Source organism: Artibeus jamaicensis, unplaced genomic scaffold (genome assembly GCF_021234435.1).
Source record: "Artibeus jamaicensis isolate MK-2021 breed Jamaican fruit bat unplaced genomic scaffold, CSHL_Jam_final scaffold_369, whole genome shotgun sequence".
NCBI classification, from domain to species: domain Eukaryota; kingdom Metazoa; phylum Chordata; class Mammalia; order Chiroptera; family Phyllostomidae; genus Artibeus; species Artibeus jamaicensis.
Window position 1 is genome coordinate 39,733,430 of NW_026522042.1, and position 24,294 is coordinate 39,757,723.

General features: G+C 35.8%; 1 protein-coding gene across 2 annotated transcripts in view; it reads right to left on the reverse strand.

Annotated features, from left to right (window-relative positions):
* The window catches only part of ADAMTS6 (ADAM metallopeptidase with thrombospondin type 1 motif 6), a 245,277-nt gene that overhangs the window by 52,969 nt on the left and 168,014 nt on the right, over positions 1–24,294 (reverse strand). For both annotated transcript variants that reach the window (XR_008390127.1, XM_037150818.2), the window contains exons 15-18: positions 15,889–15,991; positions 9,899–10,032; positions 8,049–8,172; positions 7,443–7,529 (exon numbers count right to left, since the gene is read on the reverse strand). Coding sequence is in view for 1 of the 2 variants with exons in the window: in XM_037150818.2 (XP_037006713.2) it covers positions 7,443–7,529; positions 8,049–8,172; positions 9,899–10,032; positions 15,889–15,991 (448 nt within the window). In the remaining variant the exon portion in view is untranslated. The remainder of the gene's footprint in view (positions 1–7,442; positions 7,530–8,048; positions 8,173–9,898; positions 10,033–15,888; positions 15,992–24,294) is intronic.

Genomic DNA, 24,294 nt, shown 5'->3' on the forward strand with positions numbered 1-24,294 from the left:
TAGTCTCCTTCAGTTTGAACTCTCACTTTCCCTTCTCCCAACTACTCAATGAAGGGATCCTAACACACCTTTGCTGGTCCATTCGTGGTTCAGAAAACATTAAGCATTTAAGAAGTATTGGATAATAGTTTATTAACAGAGGAGGATGTAGCACTATGGACCGAGAATTATCAAAGGGAAAAATGTAATCTGACAAATCTTATTTTTGCTTTTTTTTAAAAAAAAAATCTTCCTCTAGCCCTCCCAGCACCTACCCCCCCCTATACCAGCCAGGGCTTATTTTTGCTTTTAGTCTTGCTGATGCAGTAAAGAATCCAAAAATTATGATGCAAAAATAAAGGAGTCTTCTTAAATAAAGGAATAACCTGATTATATTGGTTTTCTATCTAAAGATGTATTCAGACATCTTATTTTTAAAATATCTAAGGAAAAGGCAATGATATTTTAAAGGGAGTAGGAACTCACACAGGCCTCCTAGGGGTGTCTAGTGAGTTTAAATCTGTCTCAAAAGATCAAACATTAAAAACAGAGACTCGCCACTTCTTTCCCTGTTGAAATAACCAGTATTAGACTTGCACTCTGACTGCAAACCATGAGAAAATGCACAAAAACATATGAATCAGCTGTTCACAGACATTGGCCAGGACAGAGCATGACTGTGAACTATTCAGGACAGGAAACAAGGTGAGTTGCAAAACCTCCCCAGTTTCCTGCCTAAAGGCACTTTCTGTCAGTATAGAATGGAAGAACCCAAACAGAGCATCATGTTCTTACTCTGTTGGAAGACAGAGATCAGAAATTGGGATAGCTGAATTTTGCAGGACCAAAAAAGCTAAGGTAGAAAGAGGGGCTCTGTTGTTGAACAGTACTTTCTGTATGTATAGGATAAAATTCCAGGAAGCCAGGCAAAAAAAAAAACACACAAAAAAAACCTACCAGGGAGCCATTAGCAGAAAAGTCCGTGGAGTGAGAATTCAGAGAATTTCAATCACTAGGAAATTCAGTAGAAACCATCCCCCTACCACTGCCCTTGCAGCCAAAATCATGTATTTTTATTAAGGCTGAACGGATTCTAGCATAAAGGCTACTCTGGACTCACCCAAACAATGTTCCAAAATAGCCTCAAAAGGATCAAGCTAACCATGCAAGCCACTGTACTTAATTGTTAAAAGGAAGAAAACAAAATCCAGATTTTCAATTAAGAAAATTTTACAACGCATAACACCCAATGAAAAAGTAATACAAGTGGAAAGAAGCAAGAAAATATGATCCAAACCAAAGAAATAAACAAATAAATAAATGAAGAAAAAAACCCAGAAACAACAGAAAAAAAATTTAAATATCTATTATAAATATATTCAAAGACTTTAAATATATATATATAAAGAGAAGAAACTGGGAGATCATATATATATACATATATATACACATGCATATACATGTATATACACATATACACATATATCATATATAATTGCACATCATATATATCATATACACACACATATCTGACCTGATATATGTGCATATGACCCAATATACATATACCACACATGTGTGTATGAGCACATACACCTATCATATGTGTATATGATATAGGTGTATACATGATATGTGTGCATGTTTGTATGATATGTGTATACACATATAAATGTATGTATACACATATATACACATCATATATGTGATACACATATGTGTATCATCCAGATATATACATAGAAAGTTTGCCAGATATGGTAAATATGTAGATTGAAGTTAAAGCAAAGCTTAAGAAGAAAATTTATAGTGCCAAATGCTTATTTTACAGCAGAAAAAAAGGACTTTAAAAGTCTATTATCTGAATTTTTATCTTGAGGAGCTAGAAAAAAATATACATGAAATAAATAAAAAAGAAAATAAAAAATGTGACTAAGTGTAATAAAAATGGAAAAAATAAATATTTAAATTGACAACTCATTCTTTGAAAAGAGCATAAAATTACTAAAAGCCCTCAGTAAATGATTAAGGGGAATAAGCCCAAATTACCAATGTGAGGAGTGAAAAAAAGTCCTTGCTACAGACAGTGAAAGGATAATAAGGGAATACTGGCACAAATTTATGCCAATAAATACTAAAACTTTATAGTTATTACAGAAATTGATTTTTTCATTAAAAACTTCCCACAAGGAAAACTCTTGCCCAGATGGCTTCACAGTTGAATTGTTTCAAACATGAAGAAAAATATCAGTTTTAGCATGACTCTTTCAGAAAATAGAGGAGAAAAGAACACTTCCTAACTCATTTACAAGGACAGGTTTATCCTGATCTCTAGAAATAGAAGGGAACTTACTCAACATGATAAGAGGCAACTACATAAATCTAGATAGATCATATTTATTAATAAAAAAAGAACATTTTCCCCTTAAGATCAGAAACAAGGAAAGAATGTCCAATCTCCTCTCTTCTATTTAACATTGTACTGAAGGTCCTGAACACCATTATAAGGCAAGAAAATAGAAATAATACACATAAAGATTGAAACTATAGAAGAAAAATGCTCATGTGCAAGCATTACATGATGTTCTATGTTGAAAAGAAAATCTACAAGACAGTGATTAGAAGTAATAAGTGGGTATAACCAGGTCATAGGACATGAGATCAATTCCAAAAGAAATCAATTGTATTGCTATGTAATAACAAGCAAATGAGAACTGAAATTAAAATATCAATATCATTTAAAATAACATCGAAAAGCATGAAACATTTAGTGAGTCAAGAAAAAATATGTGCAAAACCTGTACATTGAAAAACATTGGTGAATAAATGTAAAGACTTAAATATATAGGTAAATATTTTCATGTATTGGAAGATAATCTGAAGATGTCTATTCTTCTCATTTATCTATAAATTTCATATAATTTCTTTTTGTGAAATTGGCAAGTTGACTCTAAAATGTATATAGAAACAAGGGCTGGCAAGATGGAAGGCAGATGACGGGAGTGCTATGTCACTGCACAGAGTCTGTGGGGAGCTCTCACCAGTTTAAAAGTTGTTTTGTTTTGTTTTTTTTTTAAGATTTTATTTATTTGTTTTCAGAGAGAGGAGATGGAAGGAGAAAGAAAGGGAAGGAAATATCAACATGTGGTTGCCTCTTGCACACCCTCTACTGGGGCCCTGGCCCACAGACTAGGCATGTGCCCCGGCAGGAATTGAACTGGAGACCCTTTGGTTCACAGCCTGCACTCAATCCACTGAGCTACACCAACCAGGACCCAGTTTAAAAGTTTTTGATTCTGGTCAAGATGGATGCATAGGTAAACATGTCTTACCTCCTTGTACGACTAGATTACAAATATAAATATCACCTAGAATTGTCATAAAATCGAGCTATATGGACGTCTGACAACCAAGGATTTAAAGAAGCCATATTCATCCAGACATGTGCACTTTTTTACAATAGGCCATGCTACTAAAACAGGGAGTCAAAGGAACTCTACCTAATACACAGAAACAAACACAGGGAGGCTGCCAAAATGAGGAGACAAAGAACTATTGCCAAAATGAAAGAATAGAACAAAACTCCAGAGAAAGAACTAAACAAAATGGAGATTAGCAACCTATCACATGCAGAGTTCAAAATACTGCTTATCAGGATGTTCCAACTCAATGGGTATTTCAAAAGCATAAAAAAGACCCAGGCAGAAATGCAGGTTACATTAAGTGAAATAAAGAAAAATCTACAGACAACCAACAGTGGAGGGGATGAAGCCAAGAATCAAATCAATGATTTGGAACACAGGGAAGAAAAAAAGCATTTAATCAGAACAGCACAAGGGAAAAAGCATTAGGATAGGCTAAGGAGCCTCTGGGAAATCTCTAAACGTACCAACATCCAAATCTAAGGGACACCAAAAGGAGAAGAGGAAGAGCAAGATATTGAAAACTTATTTGAAAAAATAATGAAAGAGAACTTCCTTAGTTTGATGAAGGAAATAGACATACAAACGCAGGAAGCACAGAGTCCCAAACAAGATGGACCCAAACAGGACCATACCAAGACACATCATAATTAAAATGCCAAAGGCCAAAGATAAAGACCAGTAACACAAAAATAGATTATTAGCTCCAAGGGAGTTCCCATTAGACTGTCAGCTGATTCCTCAGAAGAAACTTTACAGGCTAAAAGGGACTGGCAAGAATGATTCAAAGTGATGAAAAGCAAGGACCTACAACCTATATTACTATCATTTAGAATGGAAGGGCAGATAAAGTGCTTCCCAGACAAGATAATACTTAAGGAGTTCATCACCACCAAGACATTATTATATGAAATGTTAAAGGGAAAACATATAAGGAAAAGAGGATCAAAATTATCAACACAAAAATGGCAACCAATTCACAACTATCAACAACTGAATCTAAATAACAAACTAAGCAAACAAGTAGAACAGGAACAGAATTATAGATGTGGGGATCATTTGGGGGGTTATCAGTTGGGCGGGAGAAGGGAGAGAATGGGGGAAAAGGTACAGAGATTAAGAAGCACAAATTGGTAGGTACAAAACAGACAAGGGAAAGTTTAAGAACAGTATAGGAAATGAAGTAGCCAAAGAACTTATATGTACAACCCATAGACATGAACTAAGGGGCGGGGGAATTACTGGAGGAAATGGGGGTATCAGGTGGAGGGAGGAGAAGGGGAAAAATTAGGACAACTGTAATAGCATAATCAATAAAATATATTTTAAAAATAGAAATGAAAAGAAGCTAGAGAAGGAAAAATAATTTTGAGAAAAAAAGAACAAATTTGAGAACCAAATGCTTCCCATTTTCATGACCTACTGGAGAGACCCCTAATCAGTACAATGTGGTTTTAGTTTAGTGATAGACATGTATCAATGGGAGGAAACAGAAATAGATCCATACATTCATGTTGAATAGATCTATCAAAAATATCAAGGTAATACAATAGGAAAAATAATCGTTTTTTCAACAAATTGTGCTATAGTAATTTACTATCCATATGAAAAGAGGTGAATCTCAACCCTTCCTTTAAACTTTATATAAAAACTCAAAATGGACCATATACCTAAATGTAATATTCCCAACAGTAATATAAATAATAAAACCACTTTGGAAAAATTTAATAATTTCTTATAAAGTTAAACATGTATTTATTACATAACCTAGCCTTTCACTCCTAGACTTTTATCTAGGAGAAATAAAAATATATGTCCACACAAAGCTTATCTATAAATGTTCAAAGAAGCCAAATTCAAAATGATCAAAGACTGAAAATTACCCAAATATCTATAACATGTTAATGTATAAAAAATTATGATATATCTACACACTGAGATATTATTTGGCAATAAAAATGAGTGAATGTCAGATGTACTCAACAATATACATGAATCTCGAGAGATACTGGAGACTTCTGCCAAGATGGAGGCATAAGTGGAAACACTGTATCTTCTCAAACAACCAAGTTTAAAGACAATAAAGTTTTAGTAAAACAAATACGCAGCCATAACACAGAAAATTAAACTACCGAAGTCCAACAACAAGGAACCCTTCAACTAGACCGATAAAACAGAGAAGGAGTGAGCAGTGAGACAGACCTCGCAGGCCCCAGCAGCAGAGAGCAGCAGAGGGGACCACTATTGTCCCTCTCTGACCACGCCCCCACATACAGCCTCACAAACAAGCCACCTGGGTGGCCCCACCCTGGTGAACACTTAAGGCTCCGCTCCTCATACTTAATGGGCACGAACAGACCAAACACGGCTCAAGAAGAACTCAAAGTCCCAGAGCCCATAACTCGAAGCGACAAAGAAATAGCCAAACTTTCAGATGCACAGTTTAAAACACTGGTGATCAGGATGCTCACAGAACTGGTTGATTTTAGTCACAAATTAGAGAAACACATGAAGGGTAAACTAATTGAAATGAAGGGAATTGCACAGGAAGGAATTGGTGATGGAAAGGACACTGGGACTCAAATCAAAGGAGTGGACCAGAAGGCAGAAAAAAATGACCAAACAGAAAAATATGAAGAAACAAGAATTCAAAAAAAGGAGAGAGGCTTAGGAACCTCCAGGACATCTTTAAACACTCCAACATCCAAACTATAGAAGTACCAGAAGGGGAAGAGGAACAGCAATAAGTGGAAAGCTTATTTGAACAAATAATAAAGGAGAATTTCCCCAATCTGGCAAAGGCAATAGACTTCCAGGAAATCCAGGAAGCTCAGAGAGTCCCAAAGAACTTGGACCCAAGAAGGAACACACCAAGACACATCATCATTACACTAGCCAAGATTAAAATGAAGGAGAGAATCCTAGAAGCAGCAAGAGATAAGGGGACAGTCACCTACAAAGGAGTTCCCATCAGACTGTCAGCTGATTTCTCAAAAGAGACCTTACAGGCAAGAAGGGGCTGCAAAGAAGTATTCCAAGTCATGAAATCCAAAGACCTACAACCAAGATTGCTCTATCCAGCAAAGCTTTCATTTAGAATGGAAGGGCAGATAAAGTGCTTCTCAGATAACATCAAATTCAAGGAGTTCATTATCACCAAGCCCTTATTATATGAAATGTTAAAGGGACTTACCTAAGAAAAAGAAAAGTATGAACAGTGAAAGGACAGCAAACTCACAGTTATCAACAACCACACCTAAAACAAAAGTAAACTAACAGAACAGCTAGATCAAGAGCGAACTATAGAAATGGAGATCACATGGAGGGTTAGCAACAGAGGAGTGGGAGAAGGAGAAGGGGGGAGAAGGTACAGAAAATAAGTAGCATAGATGGTAGGTAGAAAATAGATAGGGGGAGGGCAAGAATAGTAGGGGAAATATAAAATCTAAAGAACTTGATTCACGTGGCCATAAACTAAAGGGGGGAGTGGTGGGGGAGGGGGTGTGCGGGGTGGAGGGGAATGAAGCAGGGAAATAGAACAACTCTAATGGCATAATCAATAAAATCTCAATAACATTATGCTGACAGAAAAAAGCCAGACCTAACAGTATATACCATATTATCCCATTTATGTGAAGTTCCAGATAATCAATGTTCTCCCGAGGTTAAGACTGGGGGGATTTGAATGCAAAGGCAAATAAGAGACTGTTTTAGAGTCAAAAATGGTCTATGCTTTGGTTGTGGTATTGTACATACACATACGTATAATTGTCAGTATTTTTTAATTATATACTTATAATGGATGTACTTGGTCATATATAAATTATACTCCCATAACACTGATTTATAAAATCAAGTAACCCATGCAGTGAAGAGTAAGCTTTATTAATTTTTGTGTTTAGTTTTTACATATAGTCTCCAAAACTTAGAACTTCATTTTAGCATGAAAGTATTCCACCTCAAAGCAGTATGTCTTGTCTTCATGATGCTGCGTTGCCTTTCCTTGTTAATTTTTCAAACCTAGCAAAACAAGCTACTCACCAATATAGTTCTTTGACATGACTACTTCTCTGACTTCAATATGAACAGAGCCTTTTGGTATCTGCACAACCTCCAGGTATCCTGGAACTGAAAAGACAGCCCGCGTAAATGGACTTGCAGCCTTAGTCAGCAAATGAGTGGTTACAACCATTCAGTAGTACATATCCTTACTCTTATGTGCTTCCTTTGACTTTTCACTTTACAAATTATGAAATATGGACAAATTCCCCTGTGGGTTAATGAAGACCTCTAGAATATTTTTCTTTTTTTCTCTAAAATTACTTCACAATAGTTTTAATGTCTTAACATGGATAATATTGGTTCATCATTTTTTCCTTCACCATGGCCCTCCTTATCAAAGTTCTGCAGAAATTCACATCTCAAAGAAACATGACAAAATGAAGTCAAGTAGAAAGAAAACAGTATTCACTTAAGATATCTCAGCTGAGGCCACATTTCATACTTTCAAGGACTAAAGGTAATTTGGGGAAAAGGCAATGTCTGCTTACATAAAGAAATTTTAAAATAAGACGGGGAGAGTATCCAATGTTTTGGCTACTCCATGTATACCGGAGGTGTGAGGAAGAGTTCTCTCTAAACACTTACCTCCTCTGGGCAACGAATTATTGAAGAACCCTTCAATGGTATCGCATGTGCTTCCATCCCCTCCACAGACTCGACATCTATCTTCCCTAGCATCAGATCCCAAAATATTATCACAACCTACATGCTGAAAACAGAGAATATTCGGTGTGTCAAAAAGAGGGTTTCTTACTAAACAAATAAACACAGCACATTTATTGTTTTTCCAGTAGAGAAAATATTTTCCTTTTTCTATTTTTTACCTTCACTCTCCAGTTAGCTCTAGCTAACATTTCTCAACACATAAATTAAAATTTAAAAAATTCAGATTCCCCAGAAATGTATGTCTATACTTCTAATCTAGAATTCTTCTTCATTTATAGATTCTGAGCTTCGATTCTTAAAATATTTTAGCTTGTTAGCAAGGGGCTCTTATATACACCCTCAATCAAGAAATGCAAGAAATAAGAAAAATGGCAGTTAGTCCTCTACAGGTTATGGCAGCAAGAGTCTTGACTGGGTGTGGAGGTTGGCCCTTTCCAAACCCCTGGCTCTTTGGGATATCAAATCAGAAGTGTCAAGAATCAGCTGGGAAATTCATTAACTGGGTAAATCTTTAAAAATGAATACCTGTTTCCACTAGCTGAATAAAATTGCCATAGATTCTACCTTTGAATTTTTCATTTCATCACAGAAATGTGGATTCTTATATATTTTTGGTACATATTTTGGTAGTTAAATTTGTATATTTGACATTTAGCCATTGATACCAGGCATGTAATCACTGCATAAAACCCATACCTGGGTCTTTGTTAGCTAAAAAGAATTTTAATATTGTCACAAAAAGAACTTTTTCTTCAAGTAAACATACATGCCCTCACACAATGGACCATCAGATACATTGGGAGGTCAGGAGCCAGAAGGACACAAACTTTTGCAAGAAATTATGAGACTGTGTAAAATAGACAGTGTTTTAATCTTTTCTTTCTCAGTTTCTGGGACTTAGTTTTGCACATCTCTTTAAAGTAAAACAAAAACATGAAAAAAATTGAGACCAGTGATTTTTGTGGCTTTTCTTATCATGATAAGACTCACACACAGGTCTAGGAAAACGGGATGGATTTGCTACTAGAATTCCCAACAGGCCTGGCTAATTCTCTAGAGTAAATTCTTTAATAGGATAAAGACTAACTCTATAATCAAAACCATTGTAAATGCTTTATTTTTTAAAAGATTTTATTTATTTATTTTTAGACAGATGGAAAGGGAGGTAGGAAGAGAGGGAGAGAAATATCAATGTGTGGTTGCTTCCCGTGTGCTCTCTACTTGGAACCTGGACCAAAACCCAAGCATGTGCCCTGACTGGGAATCAAACCAGCGACCCTTTAGTTCACAGGCCTGTGCTCAATCCACTGAGCTACACCAGCTGGGCCACTGTAAATGCTTTAAAAAGAGATAAAGTACAAGCATAGATGTCTCATACTTTGAGGAAAAATCATGCTATGAAATACATCAAATAATCTTCCAATGAGAATATACGGTAGCCAAATAAGAGCTGAATCCTCATTCCCTCTCTTTTCCTAAGTTCCTGTTTGTAAACAGAACAGAATCCGAATATTGTAATAGCTATAGCTATCACGCTAAACATAAGAAGAACACCAGAATAAATCACATTTGCATGGCGCTTGAATATCAATGGGTTATTCTACTTTTAACTACATTTACTGTTATCCTTACTAAAAACTGAATTTCTTTACAGTATAGTTTTCTTTATTAAAACTGAGCACAGTATCAATTAGCAGCTACTATCTGAGGAAAAAAAGAAAATGCTCAAAAGCTCTACAAAAAGAAGCGAAATTCATAATCTGAGCAACCTTGCATTCTCCATTGATACAGATATCCAGTGAATCCGCATTGCACTGAGTCCCATCAATCACTGCGGGGGAACGTTCAGTGTAGAAATTGTAACCTTCAGCCAAGCAGTTTAATGCACAAGGTTTTACTCCACCTGGACAAATATAGTAAAAAAGAAATAAATGGAGTGGATCTTCCAAGAAACAGCCATTCAATACTATACACAGCAAATGTGCAATTCATGTAGCATCATCCCCTGACTATATCCCTAGGTGTGTAGGTTTCTTTCCTCCTTTGCTAAAATTTCATGTTAATTTTCATCGCTTGTGCAACTTCATGAAGGTCCTGCTAAGTGGTTTTAAAGTTTCCAAATTTTAGGTGTTTCCAGTATATATATCTACAATGTATTTTGGGTCAAAGGGGATCACAGTGGAGGTACGTACCTAAATGCTGAAAAAAAAAAAAAAGAAAGAAAAACTACTTTTAAAAATTAACTAAGGAAATAAAATTTAAGGAGGCTTGAGACAATAACCTCATATGACAAATAGGAATTTCTGCAATGTATGTAACTTGTAATGGAAGCTGATATAAAACTGTGCTACTTCAGCAGGGACTTGGTAGTTGTGAAACAAAACTACTTGTACCTCTTTTAAACATGTCATAATCCATGAACATGGCATTAGCATGGAGATAAACTATTATCAGATTAGCAAAGATAAAATTAATTATGGCATTATAGTGGGATCATTAAAATAATATCTAATTTTATTTTGTGAATAAATGCATATAACTTGAGCATTTTTGTTTTGTCACTGACAATTGTATTTTTTAAGATTGATGTAAAGAACAGGCACAAGTAATAGCAATTTAAAACAACAAGCAGAATATATAACTTCATGGTATACTGGAAAAGTAGAAATAAACACAAATATAGTTTATTCAAAACAGTGTATGAAAGGTGATTTATGAATCTGTACTGATTTGAAATATGCCTTAAGAATACTTTCTGCTGAATCTTCATTTCAATTTCTCTTTAAAATAAAACAGACTACTTCTAATAAAGAAAATAGGGCAGAAGGATGACATGGCAAGCCTAGGTCTCAGTGAGAGCAGAGACCAGGCTGCTGCCCGGCGAAGCAAAAGGGAGAAGCCAGCTGGGTGGGGCAGCTGGGCGGGGAAGACTATGACAAGTTAGGGACAGAGAACGCTCCATTAAAGGAGATCAGGGTATGGTTGATTGCTGTCATACAAGAAGGCGGCCCAGTATTGTCAGACATCCTGTATTTTTCAAGAGAAGATGAAAACCTATTTTTTTAAAATATAAACTGTTCTTGGAAACTCATTCAAACCTTTCAAAAATACCAGAAAGATTCAAACATGTGTGTTAAGTAAAATCTGTTCCTGAACCACCAGGTTCCAGCCACTGGACTAGGTTCGAGTTTCCTCCAGTTTCTTTGCAGGCTGTGCTGAGAGTGTTATTGTTCAGCTCAGGGGATGACACATCTTGCTGCCCTGAGCTCAGAAATAATGAGTAATAAATAAAATAATTTCCTTCCGAACCGATAATCAAGGTATTTATATCTACTTTTGTAAGACTCTCATACAAAATTCTTGTAAATTTCCATGAATATTATATACACTTTTTTCCATTAGTGCTCAACATAGTTCTTTGCCCATTTTTTATATTAATGCTTTGAAATTTAATGTAGCTTTTTATATAACAGGCTTTAAAACAAAGAACACTAGTCTTTTATTTACTAGATTTTAATACTACATTAATTATGTAAGGTCGTATTCGATAGCCAAGGTGTATAATTGTTACAGTTGCACTCCTTATGCCACTACACTACGTGATAATAATAAGAATATATTGCCTTTTTTTTCACTGCTGAAGATGTATTTAGCATCCTCTGCTATAGTTTTCAGAAGAGGCATTGCTATTAGTCAAGAAGGAATTTAAGTTGATTCCATAATTGGAAGGCCACATTACCAATTACCTTCCATTAAAGCTTTTTATGAATTTAGGGTTATTTCATTCCATTCTCAATTGCCTAGATTTTAATGATTAAATCTGTCAATTACTTCAGACACTTAATTATTCTCCTCCTATAGTAAGACAAAACAATCCAAAATGTATATGCATCTAATAAAAGTGATCTAAAATACACAAAATAAAAAACTTATTTTTAAAAAATCAAAGAAATATAACAATTTGAGATTTTAACACACTTCTCTCAGTAATTGATAGAACTAGAGCAGAAACAATCAGAAAGAATGGAAAAGATTTGAATGACATCTCCAGCCTACTTGACCTCGTGGATACCCCCAGGACGCTATGTCCAACAATTGCAGAGAACACACCTTTTAAAGGACACGCAGAGCACTCACCAACATGAATAATATACTATATCATAAGACAAATTTCAGTTAATTTTAAAATTTAAATCATGCAGACTACTCTCTAACCATAATAAACTTAAATTATAAACCAATTTAAAATCCAGAATATATCAAATATTTGGAAATAAAAAGAGTAGTTCTAAATAATCCATGGGTCAAAGAAGAAATCATGAAGTAAGAAAATATTTTGAACTGAAGGAAATAAAAACACATCAAATTTGGCGAATGAAAAAGAGCAAAATAAACTTCATAATAAAAAAGAGAATAAAGATGAGAAAAAAATTAATGAAAGAGAAAAAAAACAGCAAGAGAGAAAACTACTAGAGTCAAAAGTTGATTCTCTGAAAAGGTTAATATAATTGATAAACCTCTAGTAAGACTGATCAAGAAAAAGAGAGAAAATATATTTTATGAATATCAGAAATGAATGGGTATACATCACCACAGATCCCACAGATATTAAACAGGATAATAAGAGAATGTAGTGACCTGTTTTCTGTCAATGAGTTGGACAACATGAAAATAACAAATTTATCAATGACTCAAATTAAAAAACTCACATAAGAATTAAACAATCTGAATAGCTCTTTTATCTATTAAAGAAGCTGAATTTATAATAATATTTTTCACAAAGAAAATACCAACCCTATGTGATTTTACTAATGAAACCTATTTTAAGGAAAAAACAATACCAATGTTACAAACTCTTTCAAAAAAAATAATAATTTCATTTTGAGAAGCTGGAGTAACTCTGATGCCAAAACTTGCCAAAGACATGAGAAAAATAAAAATTTGAAATTAGTTTTCTTTATGAACATAGTTAAAAACATCCTTAATAAAATATTAGCAATTGAATCCAATAACATATAAAAAGATAATAAGTCACCACATGGGGTTTATCCTGGGAATAACAAGGTTGGTTTGACTTATAAAACCTATCAATTCACTATATTAACAAGATAAAGGAGAAAATCACATATAATCAACAGGCACAAATTATACTGAAGGGCTGGCTTAGTGCATTAAGGCAAGAAAATGAAATGAAAGGCATAAAGGTTCAAATAGTTCCTATTTTCAAATAACATAACTAGCCAGAAAATTCTAAGGTAACAGAAAAAAAGTTAATATATAAAAATTAATTTTATTTTTATATACTAGAGCTAACAATTAAAAACAAAAATTAAAAAAAAATGTATTTAAAACCGTGTCAAAGCACATAAATTACTCAGAAATAGATTTAACAAAAGAGGTGCAAGACCTTACACCTAAAACTACAAAACATAGCTGAGAGAAATTAAAGTAAACACAAATACAAAGAGATACACAGCTTGCTCATAAATTAGAAAACTCAATATTTCAATTTATCGGTTCTCCCTCTACTGATCTACAGATTCAACATAACAAGCATAAGCATGATAACAAGCATGGTTTTTTCTGTAGAAATTAACCACAAATTTTATAATTTATATGGAAATGCAAAGCACTCAGAATATCCAAATAACTCTTTAAAAAAAGATCAAAGGTGGAGGAACTTACACTACCTGTCCAAGACTATACAGTTACAGTAATTAAGTCAGTGTGGCACTAACACAGGGCGGACACAGACATTGATGGGACATAACAGTCCATAAATACATTACAACTACACATCATACTGCTAAATTATCTTTAGATTGTGCATCTAAGTATAAAGATAAAAAATATGGCTTGTAGAAGAAAATGTAAGAAAACATAAGAAAATACAGTCTTGAGTTGAAGTAGGCAAAGATTCCTAAGACTGGATGCAGAACACAATAACCATAAAAGAAAAAAAAGAAAAATTAGAATTAATCAAAATTAAAATTCTATATTCATTTAAAACACCATGAAATAAACAAGAGGAGAGGCACAGGTCATGAGAAAATATTGCAAAACTTATCTGATAAATGACTACCACTCTAGAATAAAAAGATAAAAACACCAATTTAAAAAATTGGCAAAGAATTTCAACACTTTACAAAAGAAGATATGTAAACGGTCAGTAAGCACATGAAAATGTGCTCCACAGAACCAACAATCAGAAATTAAAACTACATTGTGATACCATTGTATATACACTCCAGAAAAGGCTGAAAACACCAAATGTTAGCAAGGATGGGGAACAAGCAGAGCTCAGACACTGTTTGTGGGAGTGTGATACGGTACAATCACTTTGGAAAAACATCTGACGCTAAACTCACATCTACCCTATTACCCAGCAACTCCACCCCTAAGTATTTACCCAAGAGAAATGGAAGCTTATGCCCACAAAAAGATGTGTTTGCAAATGTTCACAGAAGCTTGTTCATAACAACTGTAAACTAGAAACACCCCAGTGTCCATCAATAGTAGAATGAAGAAGCAAACTGGTTATTATAATAGAATATTGCTTAGCAATAAAAAAATAAACTACTTATATGTGCAATAATGCAGATGGATTTCAAAAACATTAAGCTTAAGGAAGCCCTGTACAAAATAATAAATATGACAATCTCATTTACATCAAGTTCTAGAATAGGCAAAACTAATCTATGGTAAGAAAAAAATCAGAATGGTAGTTGCGTCTCAGAACAAGGATGCAGAGGCAGCTATGGACTGGGAAGGACTACAGAGCTAATGGCAATGTTCTGTCCTTCAGTAGGGTTTCACAGGTGTGTGCATTTGTCAAAACTCAGGAAAAGGATAGTTAGGATTTGTGCATTTCGTTGTGCATAATCTTACCTCAAAAAAAAAAGCAAATAAATATTGAACTGTGGTTAACATTACACATGCTTAAGTATTTATAGGAAAGTATATTATTAATGACTATAATTTACTTTGAAATGTATCCAAAAAATAGGATAGATTGATGAAGGGATAGTGAAGTGACTAGACATGTAATAAAAAATATATACTAAAAAGTTAATGGTAGAACCTTGGTGGTAGGTTAACACCTTGTCACTGTAAAATTACTTCAGTGTTGTTCTATGTTGAAAATGTTTCAAAAATGTTAAAACAAGCAAAAATTTTAAGCATACGTTCAGTTTTTCCAACAGAAAATTTTAACAAAATTTTGTTTGTATTTTGGGAGCCTGAGCAAACTTCTTGCATTTACTGAATAACATGCCCAAATTAAAGAGCAAAAAAGTTTCCCAACACTAAAAAAGAATAATAAAAATCTATGGAAAGATCCCTGGCCTTTTCTCAAGAAAGAACACAGATTTTCCTGGCCTCTTTGAGTTGATTTATGTTGTCATACTTTGTTTTTAGTGTAGTACACTAAATACTCCCTGATTATAAATGATTATAATGTAATGTCCATATATCTCAAGGAAGTCAAGAACTCAAAAATACTATTTAGCTTTATATCAAACCTTTGTACAGTGTTAAACAGAATTAGGTTTTAAAAAATGACTTGTGATCATTGTACTAACATACAAACTTCATGAAGGGAAGTATATAGTACTAGAAGCATTTTCCTGCTTTGATTTACAAACACTTATTTTTGCTAGTATGTATGGGAAAGTTTGTGTGTGTTCATGTGTATTTATATATTCTTTTATGTTTGCAAAGCTCCCGAACATGATGAATGCTCTGCCAGGTTATACATTACCTCCAGTATGGGGTTTCCAGTTATAATACTTTCCACGGAAAGGCATACTGTCAAAGTCTGCACACTGTTTCTCTCGAAAATCTCGGGCCCCCAAAGGACATGGCTAAAATAAAATAAAATCATAAATGGTATGATTGTTGAAAAATTCCAAACCAAGGGACAATGTCCCTAAAATTAAAATTGCCTGAAATCCATCACATTAGTTCACTGCCTTACTCTCTGGCTGTGATTCTGGCATTTGCTTTACTGTTTTACAACCAGTGTTCAGAATAACGTGTCTGAATTACAATCTTAGCCGCAGAAGAAATAACTGAAGTCATTTGAACGAAGTCAAGTGTTAGACAGTTTCCATATAACTTCACACTCAGATGCACGTCATAGTCCTCTTTGCGATCAATCCATCAGGCATCTCCTTATAAACACACACAAAAAACTAGGAGAAGAAACTCAAACACAAAAATTTTTTTGGTAGAAGCATTTGAGGTCCAGTCTCCACAGCTACTCCCAGCTCCTTATTTTAAGGAATCAAGAGGCAGGTTTGTAACATGACATTTGGTAGTATGAATTGTGGCTTGGATCCCTACTACTGTAGCTGTTTACTGTCTCGCTCTGACAAAAATCATATTCTAAGACATGGGATGGGCAGGGCAAAATGCTAGGCCTCAAGTTTAAACACCTTCAAGTTCAAGGAATTTGGACTTATTAGGATTTACATATATTCTTTAACATCACAGAAAATAAAATAATAACTTGGTTCAAAACATGTACATGTGTTCAATGGAAGACAGAGAAAGAAGTTGGGGGATGAAGAAAGAATCATTTGTTTTTAGAAGTTTGGAATGCTTTTTTCTACCTGAATTTTTTAGAGAGGAAAATCTTGCCAATCAGGCTAGGTATAGATGCCAAATACCACAGGGCCATCCTAAATGTAATATTTAAGTTCATAAAGAATTAAAAGTATAACATCTCATAGTGTTTGAGCAACACGACCTAATTTGACATATTCTTTTGGAGTTCTGCAGCTGTTGCACCTGAAACACAAAGCTACTGCTTTTGAAACACTGACCAAGAAACACCCACTTTAAATATGAAAGAATGAAGCAAGTCACTATTAATTGTGAATAAGAGATGAGTATGTTACAGACACTCTCAGATATCATTTCCAGGACTTTTCACCACCTTCCCTTGTATCTCCACATTTACTTCATATACTTTTCCGAGGTCAGAACACTGCAAACAGTCTGAAGCATGTGCAAAAATAATAGACCACAGTGTGCAAATATTTGCATGGTCATCATTACTTCCTATACTCTGTGGTTCAAATTTCTACCATATCAAGTCCAAAGCCTCAGATTCTGAAAATAGTAACAGCATTCTGTTATGGACCCTGCGTTTAAAAATATTTTTTGCACATTAAAATAAGGTACTACAATGTTAAACCTAAAGATTCTGCTTGTCGAATTACCCTTCTTACCTGTGTTCTAATTTTTTTATTTATTGATTTTAGAGAAAGAGGGAGAGAGAAATATTAGTTGTTCCACTTCTTTGTGTATTCACTGGTTAATCTTATATACACCCTGATCAGGGAGCAAAACTGCAACCGTGGTGTATCAGGATGACACTCCAACCAACTGAACTAGTCTGCCAGGGCCACCTTACCTGTATTTTTTGTTTGTTTGTTTCTTTTCTGTGTTAATGGAAAATAACTATGAACCTGAGGCTACACGGTGCATCATGCTGGAAAGATCCGCTTCCAGTGTTTTTGTTTCATGCTCTGCTAGTGCTGTACTTTTCTGCCATTTCCAGGAAATTCCACACAAGGACTGAAGTTGTCAGTGGCTTTGCCATGCAGCAAGACTGTTTTTTTTTTAAGCAAATATTATCAATTTCTAAAAATACAAACAATTTTAACTCTCGCTACAAATTTTCACATAAAACTTAAGTATTTGAAAAGCACTGACCACCTAAAAGTTCATTCATGCATAGCCTTCAATCTAGTTGCAGAAACAAGACACAAACAGAAAAAACTCTAGTGCTGTTTTGGGCAGTGAGTCTGTGCCGGCGTGTCCCAGGTTGCCTGTAGATGCTGCATAAAGGTGAACGATCAGTGTTTCTTGTGATTACTTAGGGAAACATCTCTGGCAGCAAATCTTGAGTATTATAATTATAATAAAAGTACTATAAATACTTAATGTTTGTAACATTATAAGACACTGTAGGAATTGAGCTGGTTAAGAGAAAGGACTATGGGGAGGAGGGAACTATTAAAAATAAAGCCAGGTAAAGCCTTGGGGACAGGAGGCAGAAGGCTGAATGTTGGGAATAGCGGGAGAATGGCTGTTCTACAGGAGCATAAGAGGAGGTGCTAGTTCACAGAAAAGCACTAGTCCATAAAAAAGCTTCAGATTGACAAACTAAGGTATCATGTGGGCCATCACTCACTTAACAACAAAAATCCTATCATTAACTATCTTGTAATGATGCTCCTAATAGAAATAAAAGGTCCAATAGGAGGATATTACTTTTTCATGAAGCACTTGGATAACATGTCATTAAATTTCTGATCTACTCTTTTCTTGTGATAACCACTCCAAGGGTCAGCATAATAAAAATATCAATAATGACAACAGCAACTTAGCATTTGCCAAGCATTTTGTAAGTACCTGCTCCGTGGCATGCTGCTCAGAGGCCTTAAGATGTACTATTTCTTTAATGTCTGTCAACACTCTTATGAGGTCGTTGTAATTAATATTCCCACTTTGTAACAGAGTAAACTGGGGACAGAAAGGTTTGCTTAGTTTCAGGGTGCAGGAGACCTCCCTCCTGGAGGGAAGCCTCTGGCAGACACGAAGTGCTCTAATGGCAGTGTGAGGCTTCAGCTTTGTTCAGCTACACAAAACCCCAATGGGAGTAACTACTTGGGCTATAGACCTAGCCTGGTCATTTCCAGCAGCAAGTTTCTTATCTTTTTCAAAAACCTTCCTTGTTCTCATTTATAGAACGAGAGCCCAATTCTTATAAAATAACAATTTTGGAGTAAGACAGATCTGCATTCAGTTCTAACTTGGCCCTTGTTTAACGTATGGCCTTGAGAAATAGACTTCACTTTCCAAGCCTCATCTATAAACTGGGCATAATACTAAGATTTACCTCTTCAGTGAAGATTCATGTAAAATGTTTAGCTCTGTACCTGGTATATGGTAGCTGAATAACTATCAGCAGCCATGCTGGTCTCGGGTCAGGTACCCTTAGACTCATCCCTCACCTTTCTCCTGCTCTGCTCCATTTTCCAGGGGAACAAACTCCGTAAGCTCCATTCTCTAGGCTTCTGTGCCAGCCGACTTCTGGTTGGATTAGGCAATGAAAGGCACTAGTGGGAGACGCCAGGAGAGTTCTCTTATTTCCTCAGGACCTCAGGAAGCACCTTAGGCAGAAGCAGAATCCTTTCTGTGGCTCCAGCTTGAGCCAACAGAAGCCCCTCACCTCCACCACTTCCTATGCTTCCAGATTCTGCTGTGTGATTCCAGCCTCTGGACCCTGATAAAACCCCTCCTGCCTGGGTCTCTTTGGCCTCTTCCTGCTGACCCTGATCTATGGGCTTGCAAGCCTCTTCCATCACATGTAACCAATTCTTTGCATTAAATTCCCTCTATCTAAATATTCAGAGTGATTTATATTATCATGGTTGGATCTTTAATGATACGACAGTCAATAATGAAGGAGGAGGAGGAGGGGAGGAAGAAACTGGAAGGTTGAATACAGAAACATTTCTATATGTTATATTTCACAGTTTGTTGGTTAAAAGTATAGAGCTTAGAAAACTTCTTTCTGTAAAGGGCAATACAGTAAATATTTTAGGTTTTGTGTTCTATACGGTATCCACTGTGACTATTCGACTCTGCCATTATAATGTGAAAGAGGCCATTGACAATATGTAAATGGACAGGGCTGTGTTCCAATAAAGTTTAATTTACAAACTGAGGTGATGGGCAGAATTCGGCCCAGGAGGTAGAATTTGCCAACCCTGATTTAGGTGTTAACATAATAGATACATCCGTCTGGCAGCAGTCTGTGGAAGAACCAAACTCAACTAACTTTTAACAAATCATACACTTTTAAGAACTGATGTTAGAAGTAATATAACATAATTTGCACACTGTGCTTAAATGTCCTCTACAATTATCCCCAAAGTGGTCAAATCTCAACAAACATCTACAGAAAGCTCAGGTACTTTTCAGACAACTGCAATTATCAGGTTCTTCCTACTTTCAGCTAAAAGCTGTCTTCCTACAACCTGGTGGTATTGCTCCTCTCTTTGGGATCCACACTGAGCAAATCTAACCCCTAACTAAAAGGTACCTAGACCTTGATGGCTTTCTTAAAGGCACATCATAACTCATCAGGAGCCCTCTTAAAACAAGGCATCAAGATACTGGCCTTAAATGTCTTCGTTTTGTTCAGCAAATACCTGTATATATCTACACTGCTTATACATGTGATCTAGGTTCTGGATATAAAGCAACAAACGAAACAGATTAGGTCTCTGCTTTCATGAGAAAAAAGAAAAACAAGCAGGTTAAGGGAATTAATTGATAGCGAGGTGGAGGGAAACTGTTTTAAATAGTATGGTCAGAGAAATTCCCTAGGATAAGGTGTCACTTGAACAGACTTTAAAAAAAAATACTGAGAGAGTGTGACTTATGTACATATCTGCAAAAACAGTGTTCCGGGTAACAGTAAATGCAAAGGCCTGGAGACAAGAGTGTGTTTAGGAAGTTCACAGAACGGCACGGAGGATGGAAGGGCTCTGAGGGAACCGTGGTAGACCTGGCGCCCTGATCCGTGTGTCTGGTTCTAGAGTGCATCAGCCAGTGTTCGGTTTCCTGATTCCAGTGTTGACTTCAGTGAATGCTCTGAGTCTGTGCTCATTAGAAATAAGCTCAGTAGGAACCAATCATATATGCTGGTTCCCCAAAATGAGACTGATCGAAGAGGGGTTAATTTCTTAAGAAAAAAAAATTACGTGGACTATATTTGGGGAGGGGTTGTTTAGGAAGAGCGGAGAGTTTAAGGAGTAATGCTGTTTAAATTATTTAGGGATTATAAATGCTGACACTACACTGAAATCCTAACAGAGAACAATGGGCATAAGCAACACATTTTTTATGTGAAGCCTGACAGGTTTTCAGCCTCCTGGTGCTAACACTAATCAAGCATCCTCTCCTTTTACAAAGCAACCAGCAGGGCCCCACATAAATCCGGAGAGCAAAGCTGCAGGCCTCAGCACCTTTTAATCTTAGTGTTTTCAAAGAAATAAAAAAGTAGTATTATCATTTTTATGACCACCTGTTTTCAGAGATGTGTGTTAAGTTAGCACCTTCTATAGACTATTTTATGTTTCCAATTTCACTGATAGTTTAAAAGCATCTCCTTTTGACTTAATGCTTTTTAGGGTAGATAAGTCTAAAAAAGGGTAATTCACTGGGGACATAAAAGGAGCTATAAAAAGAAATCTCAGCTTCTGTTGACAGACCTCCCAGTGGTGTATTAATACTGGGCTCCCAATCCTTGTTTTGTCCTAAAGAACAGGGTGACCTTGGCAAGTCCAGGATTACCTTTGTGCCTTCTTTTTTTTCATTTGCAAAACCCACCCCAAATGCCCGTAACTTTAAGAGAAATATATCCCTATATGTTTTTTAAATGAGGAAAATTCTGAAAATACAGTCCTCTTATAGGTAATAAGTAGTGAGAAGCGGGTTGAGAAGGGACACTTTTTTCCCTCTCCCTCTCCTCCTCCTGGAGGAGGTGGGCAGGGTGGCAACATGAGGATTCCTACAGCTCAGGGAAAACTGCAAAATGAGCAACATCGGCATTTTGCTCTACCTCCTGTATGACTTTCTCACCTCCTGCTTCTTTTCCTTTCTTACTTTCACACCAAATGCACTTTTACTTCTGCACTATTACACTAGACTAACCTTCAACAATCCTCAAACTTAATTCTCTTCTTCCTCTTCATGGTAGCAAGCATATTTTTAGCAAGTAATACCTCAGTTGGGAAAACATAGGTAGAGCCTGGATTCCAACCCTTGCTCTGCTGAGCAAGTCGTGCACTTGACATTGGACTGTGAAGGAGGGACATAGCTCTGTTTGCTCACACAGAGAGGCATCTTTCTCAAAATTACACCAAAACTGCGACACCGGTTAAAAAAAGGCCTTGCTCCCACACCCTCTTGTGTAAGTTGCCAACAAAATTCCTGATTTCCTAGTTATCAGGTACTGTCTGATTGATTACCTCATTAGAGTAATTCACAGGGGCATTTCCAAGGTTAAATTCTGTGTTCAATGCAAATAGTAAATCATTGCAACCCCAGTTTCGATACAACCTTATCTTATGTCCCCTGCATAGTTTGATTTTTTGTAATTTCACTGTACTTTTACTTTTAAAAAGAAACAAAATCCTGATCTACCTACATTGTCCAGACAACTTGAATCTAGCTGATATATTTGATGCAATAATCTACTATGCAAGTTTTCAAGATTAGTTATTTCTAATGTGCCTCCTAGAGTCTGAATTTAATTAAAATGCCATCTATCCATAGCGTAACCTTTTCCCCTAAGCCTGTAAATATATTAAAAAATGAGCTTCACTTTGTAATTTTTTAAACATCTCTTTTAAGAACAAAATAAACAAGCACGATCCTTTCTGTGCTTAAAAGCTAGTCCTTATTCGCAAAGCTTGATAAAATTCATTAAGCTTGATAAAGAAGAGTAATGACACTGCTCCTGTTACTTTTTTTGCCATACATACAATATCATGTTGCACACAATATTTATAAGAATAAAGCGACTGACACATAGTTGTTTTCTAATCATAACCCGGGAAATGGTGATAATTGCTAGTCAGTGGATCGGCTCCGTACTATGGCATCACTTACCCCAGACCTATCCCTGGGGGCAAGGCTGGTGCTTTCAGAATATCCTCAGCTGTGTGGTTCCAATGCAGGGTAAGGTTAGACTACAAGTAAGTCAATGTCAAAGGTGACCAAACTCAGAGAGAAGCTTACCTTGCCCCACTCACCTCCTATCTGTTATAAGAGCTCTGAACCAGGACTCAGAAATTCTATACCTTACTGAATCCTCTTCATGGCAAAAGCCTGTTCCTCAATTAAAAAATACTTGTCCTTCCTCTTTATAAAAATTATTTCAAGATTTAATGCATGAAAGTACTCTTTTTAATCTATAGAACATAAGTGTGTGTGATAACAGCTATTCTGTGTTGAGTACAGATTTAAGTATCAGGAATAGCACCAGATATGTCAAACAGCGACAAGTGTTACGGGCAGGCTTTAAATTTGAGTCAATTTGTATCCAAAACCAATACTTTTTTCACTACAATCCCACCTCCAGATACAGGCCATGCTTCTTCTGTGCACCACAAGCAAGGCGATCACACCACTGACTGACTGACCTTCAGCAATGCACTGGAGAGGAAAAGAAGTGCAGAGTAACCTGCCCTCCTAGCACAGCTGACTGAGAAAAAACCCAGGTACCATACAATCTGGGCTTAAATGCTGCAACAGACCACAGATGATCTGGAAAACCCACTTTGACTCCACAATTTTTTATAGTTTTTAGGCATAAAAAAGGAAAGAAATGAAATGTTTAAGATGCAGAATAATATGACTCCCTACCTTAGCCAAAGTGGAACTTAGGTTTTCAGGAGAAGCTCTATCCTAGTTGAATACATTATCAGCAGACACGCAGATCACAAGTAATATCAAACAGAAAAAAAACACAGATTTTCTTGGTCTTGGAAAACACCTAAATGCACTAGAAAATTCTTTTCAGAAATGCAGAAAAGTCCTTTTCATGATAACTAATATCTCTTCTTTAGGCTTTAATATAAAATTTGGCTTATAGCCCTGGCTGGTGTAGCTCAGTGGATTTAGTGCTGGTCTGTGACCAAAGGGCTGCCAGCTCAATTCCCAGTCAGGGCACATGCCTGGGTTGTGGGCCAGGTCCCCATTTGGGGGTATACAAGAGATAACCACACATGATGTTTCTCTCCCTTTCTCCCTCACTTTCATTCTTTCTGAAAATAAATAAATAAAATCTTTTTTAAAATTTGGCTTATAAACTTAAGATAGTCATATTTTTACTTCTTACAAAAAATCAAGTTATAAAGTAAGGTATTCATAACAGCTATAAATCCTATTTAAAATAGTTATTATATATACATACATATAAACATTGATACAGATATATTTCTAATCTACTTTAAAATCTTTAGCATTAAGTTATTTTGCTTTATATGTTGCCTCTTTTATCTCTGTGGATCTCCTTCTCTGAAAGTGGGGTAAGTGGGACCGGAACTAATGGGACCACTCTCTTTTTTACCCCTACCCC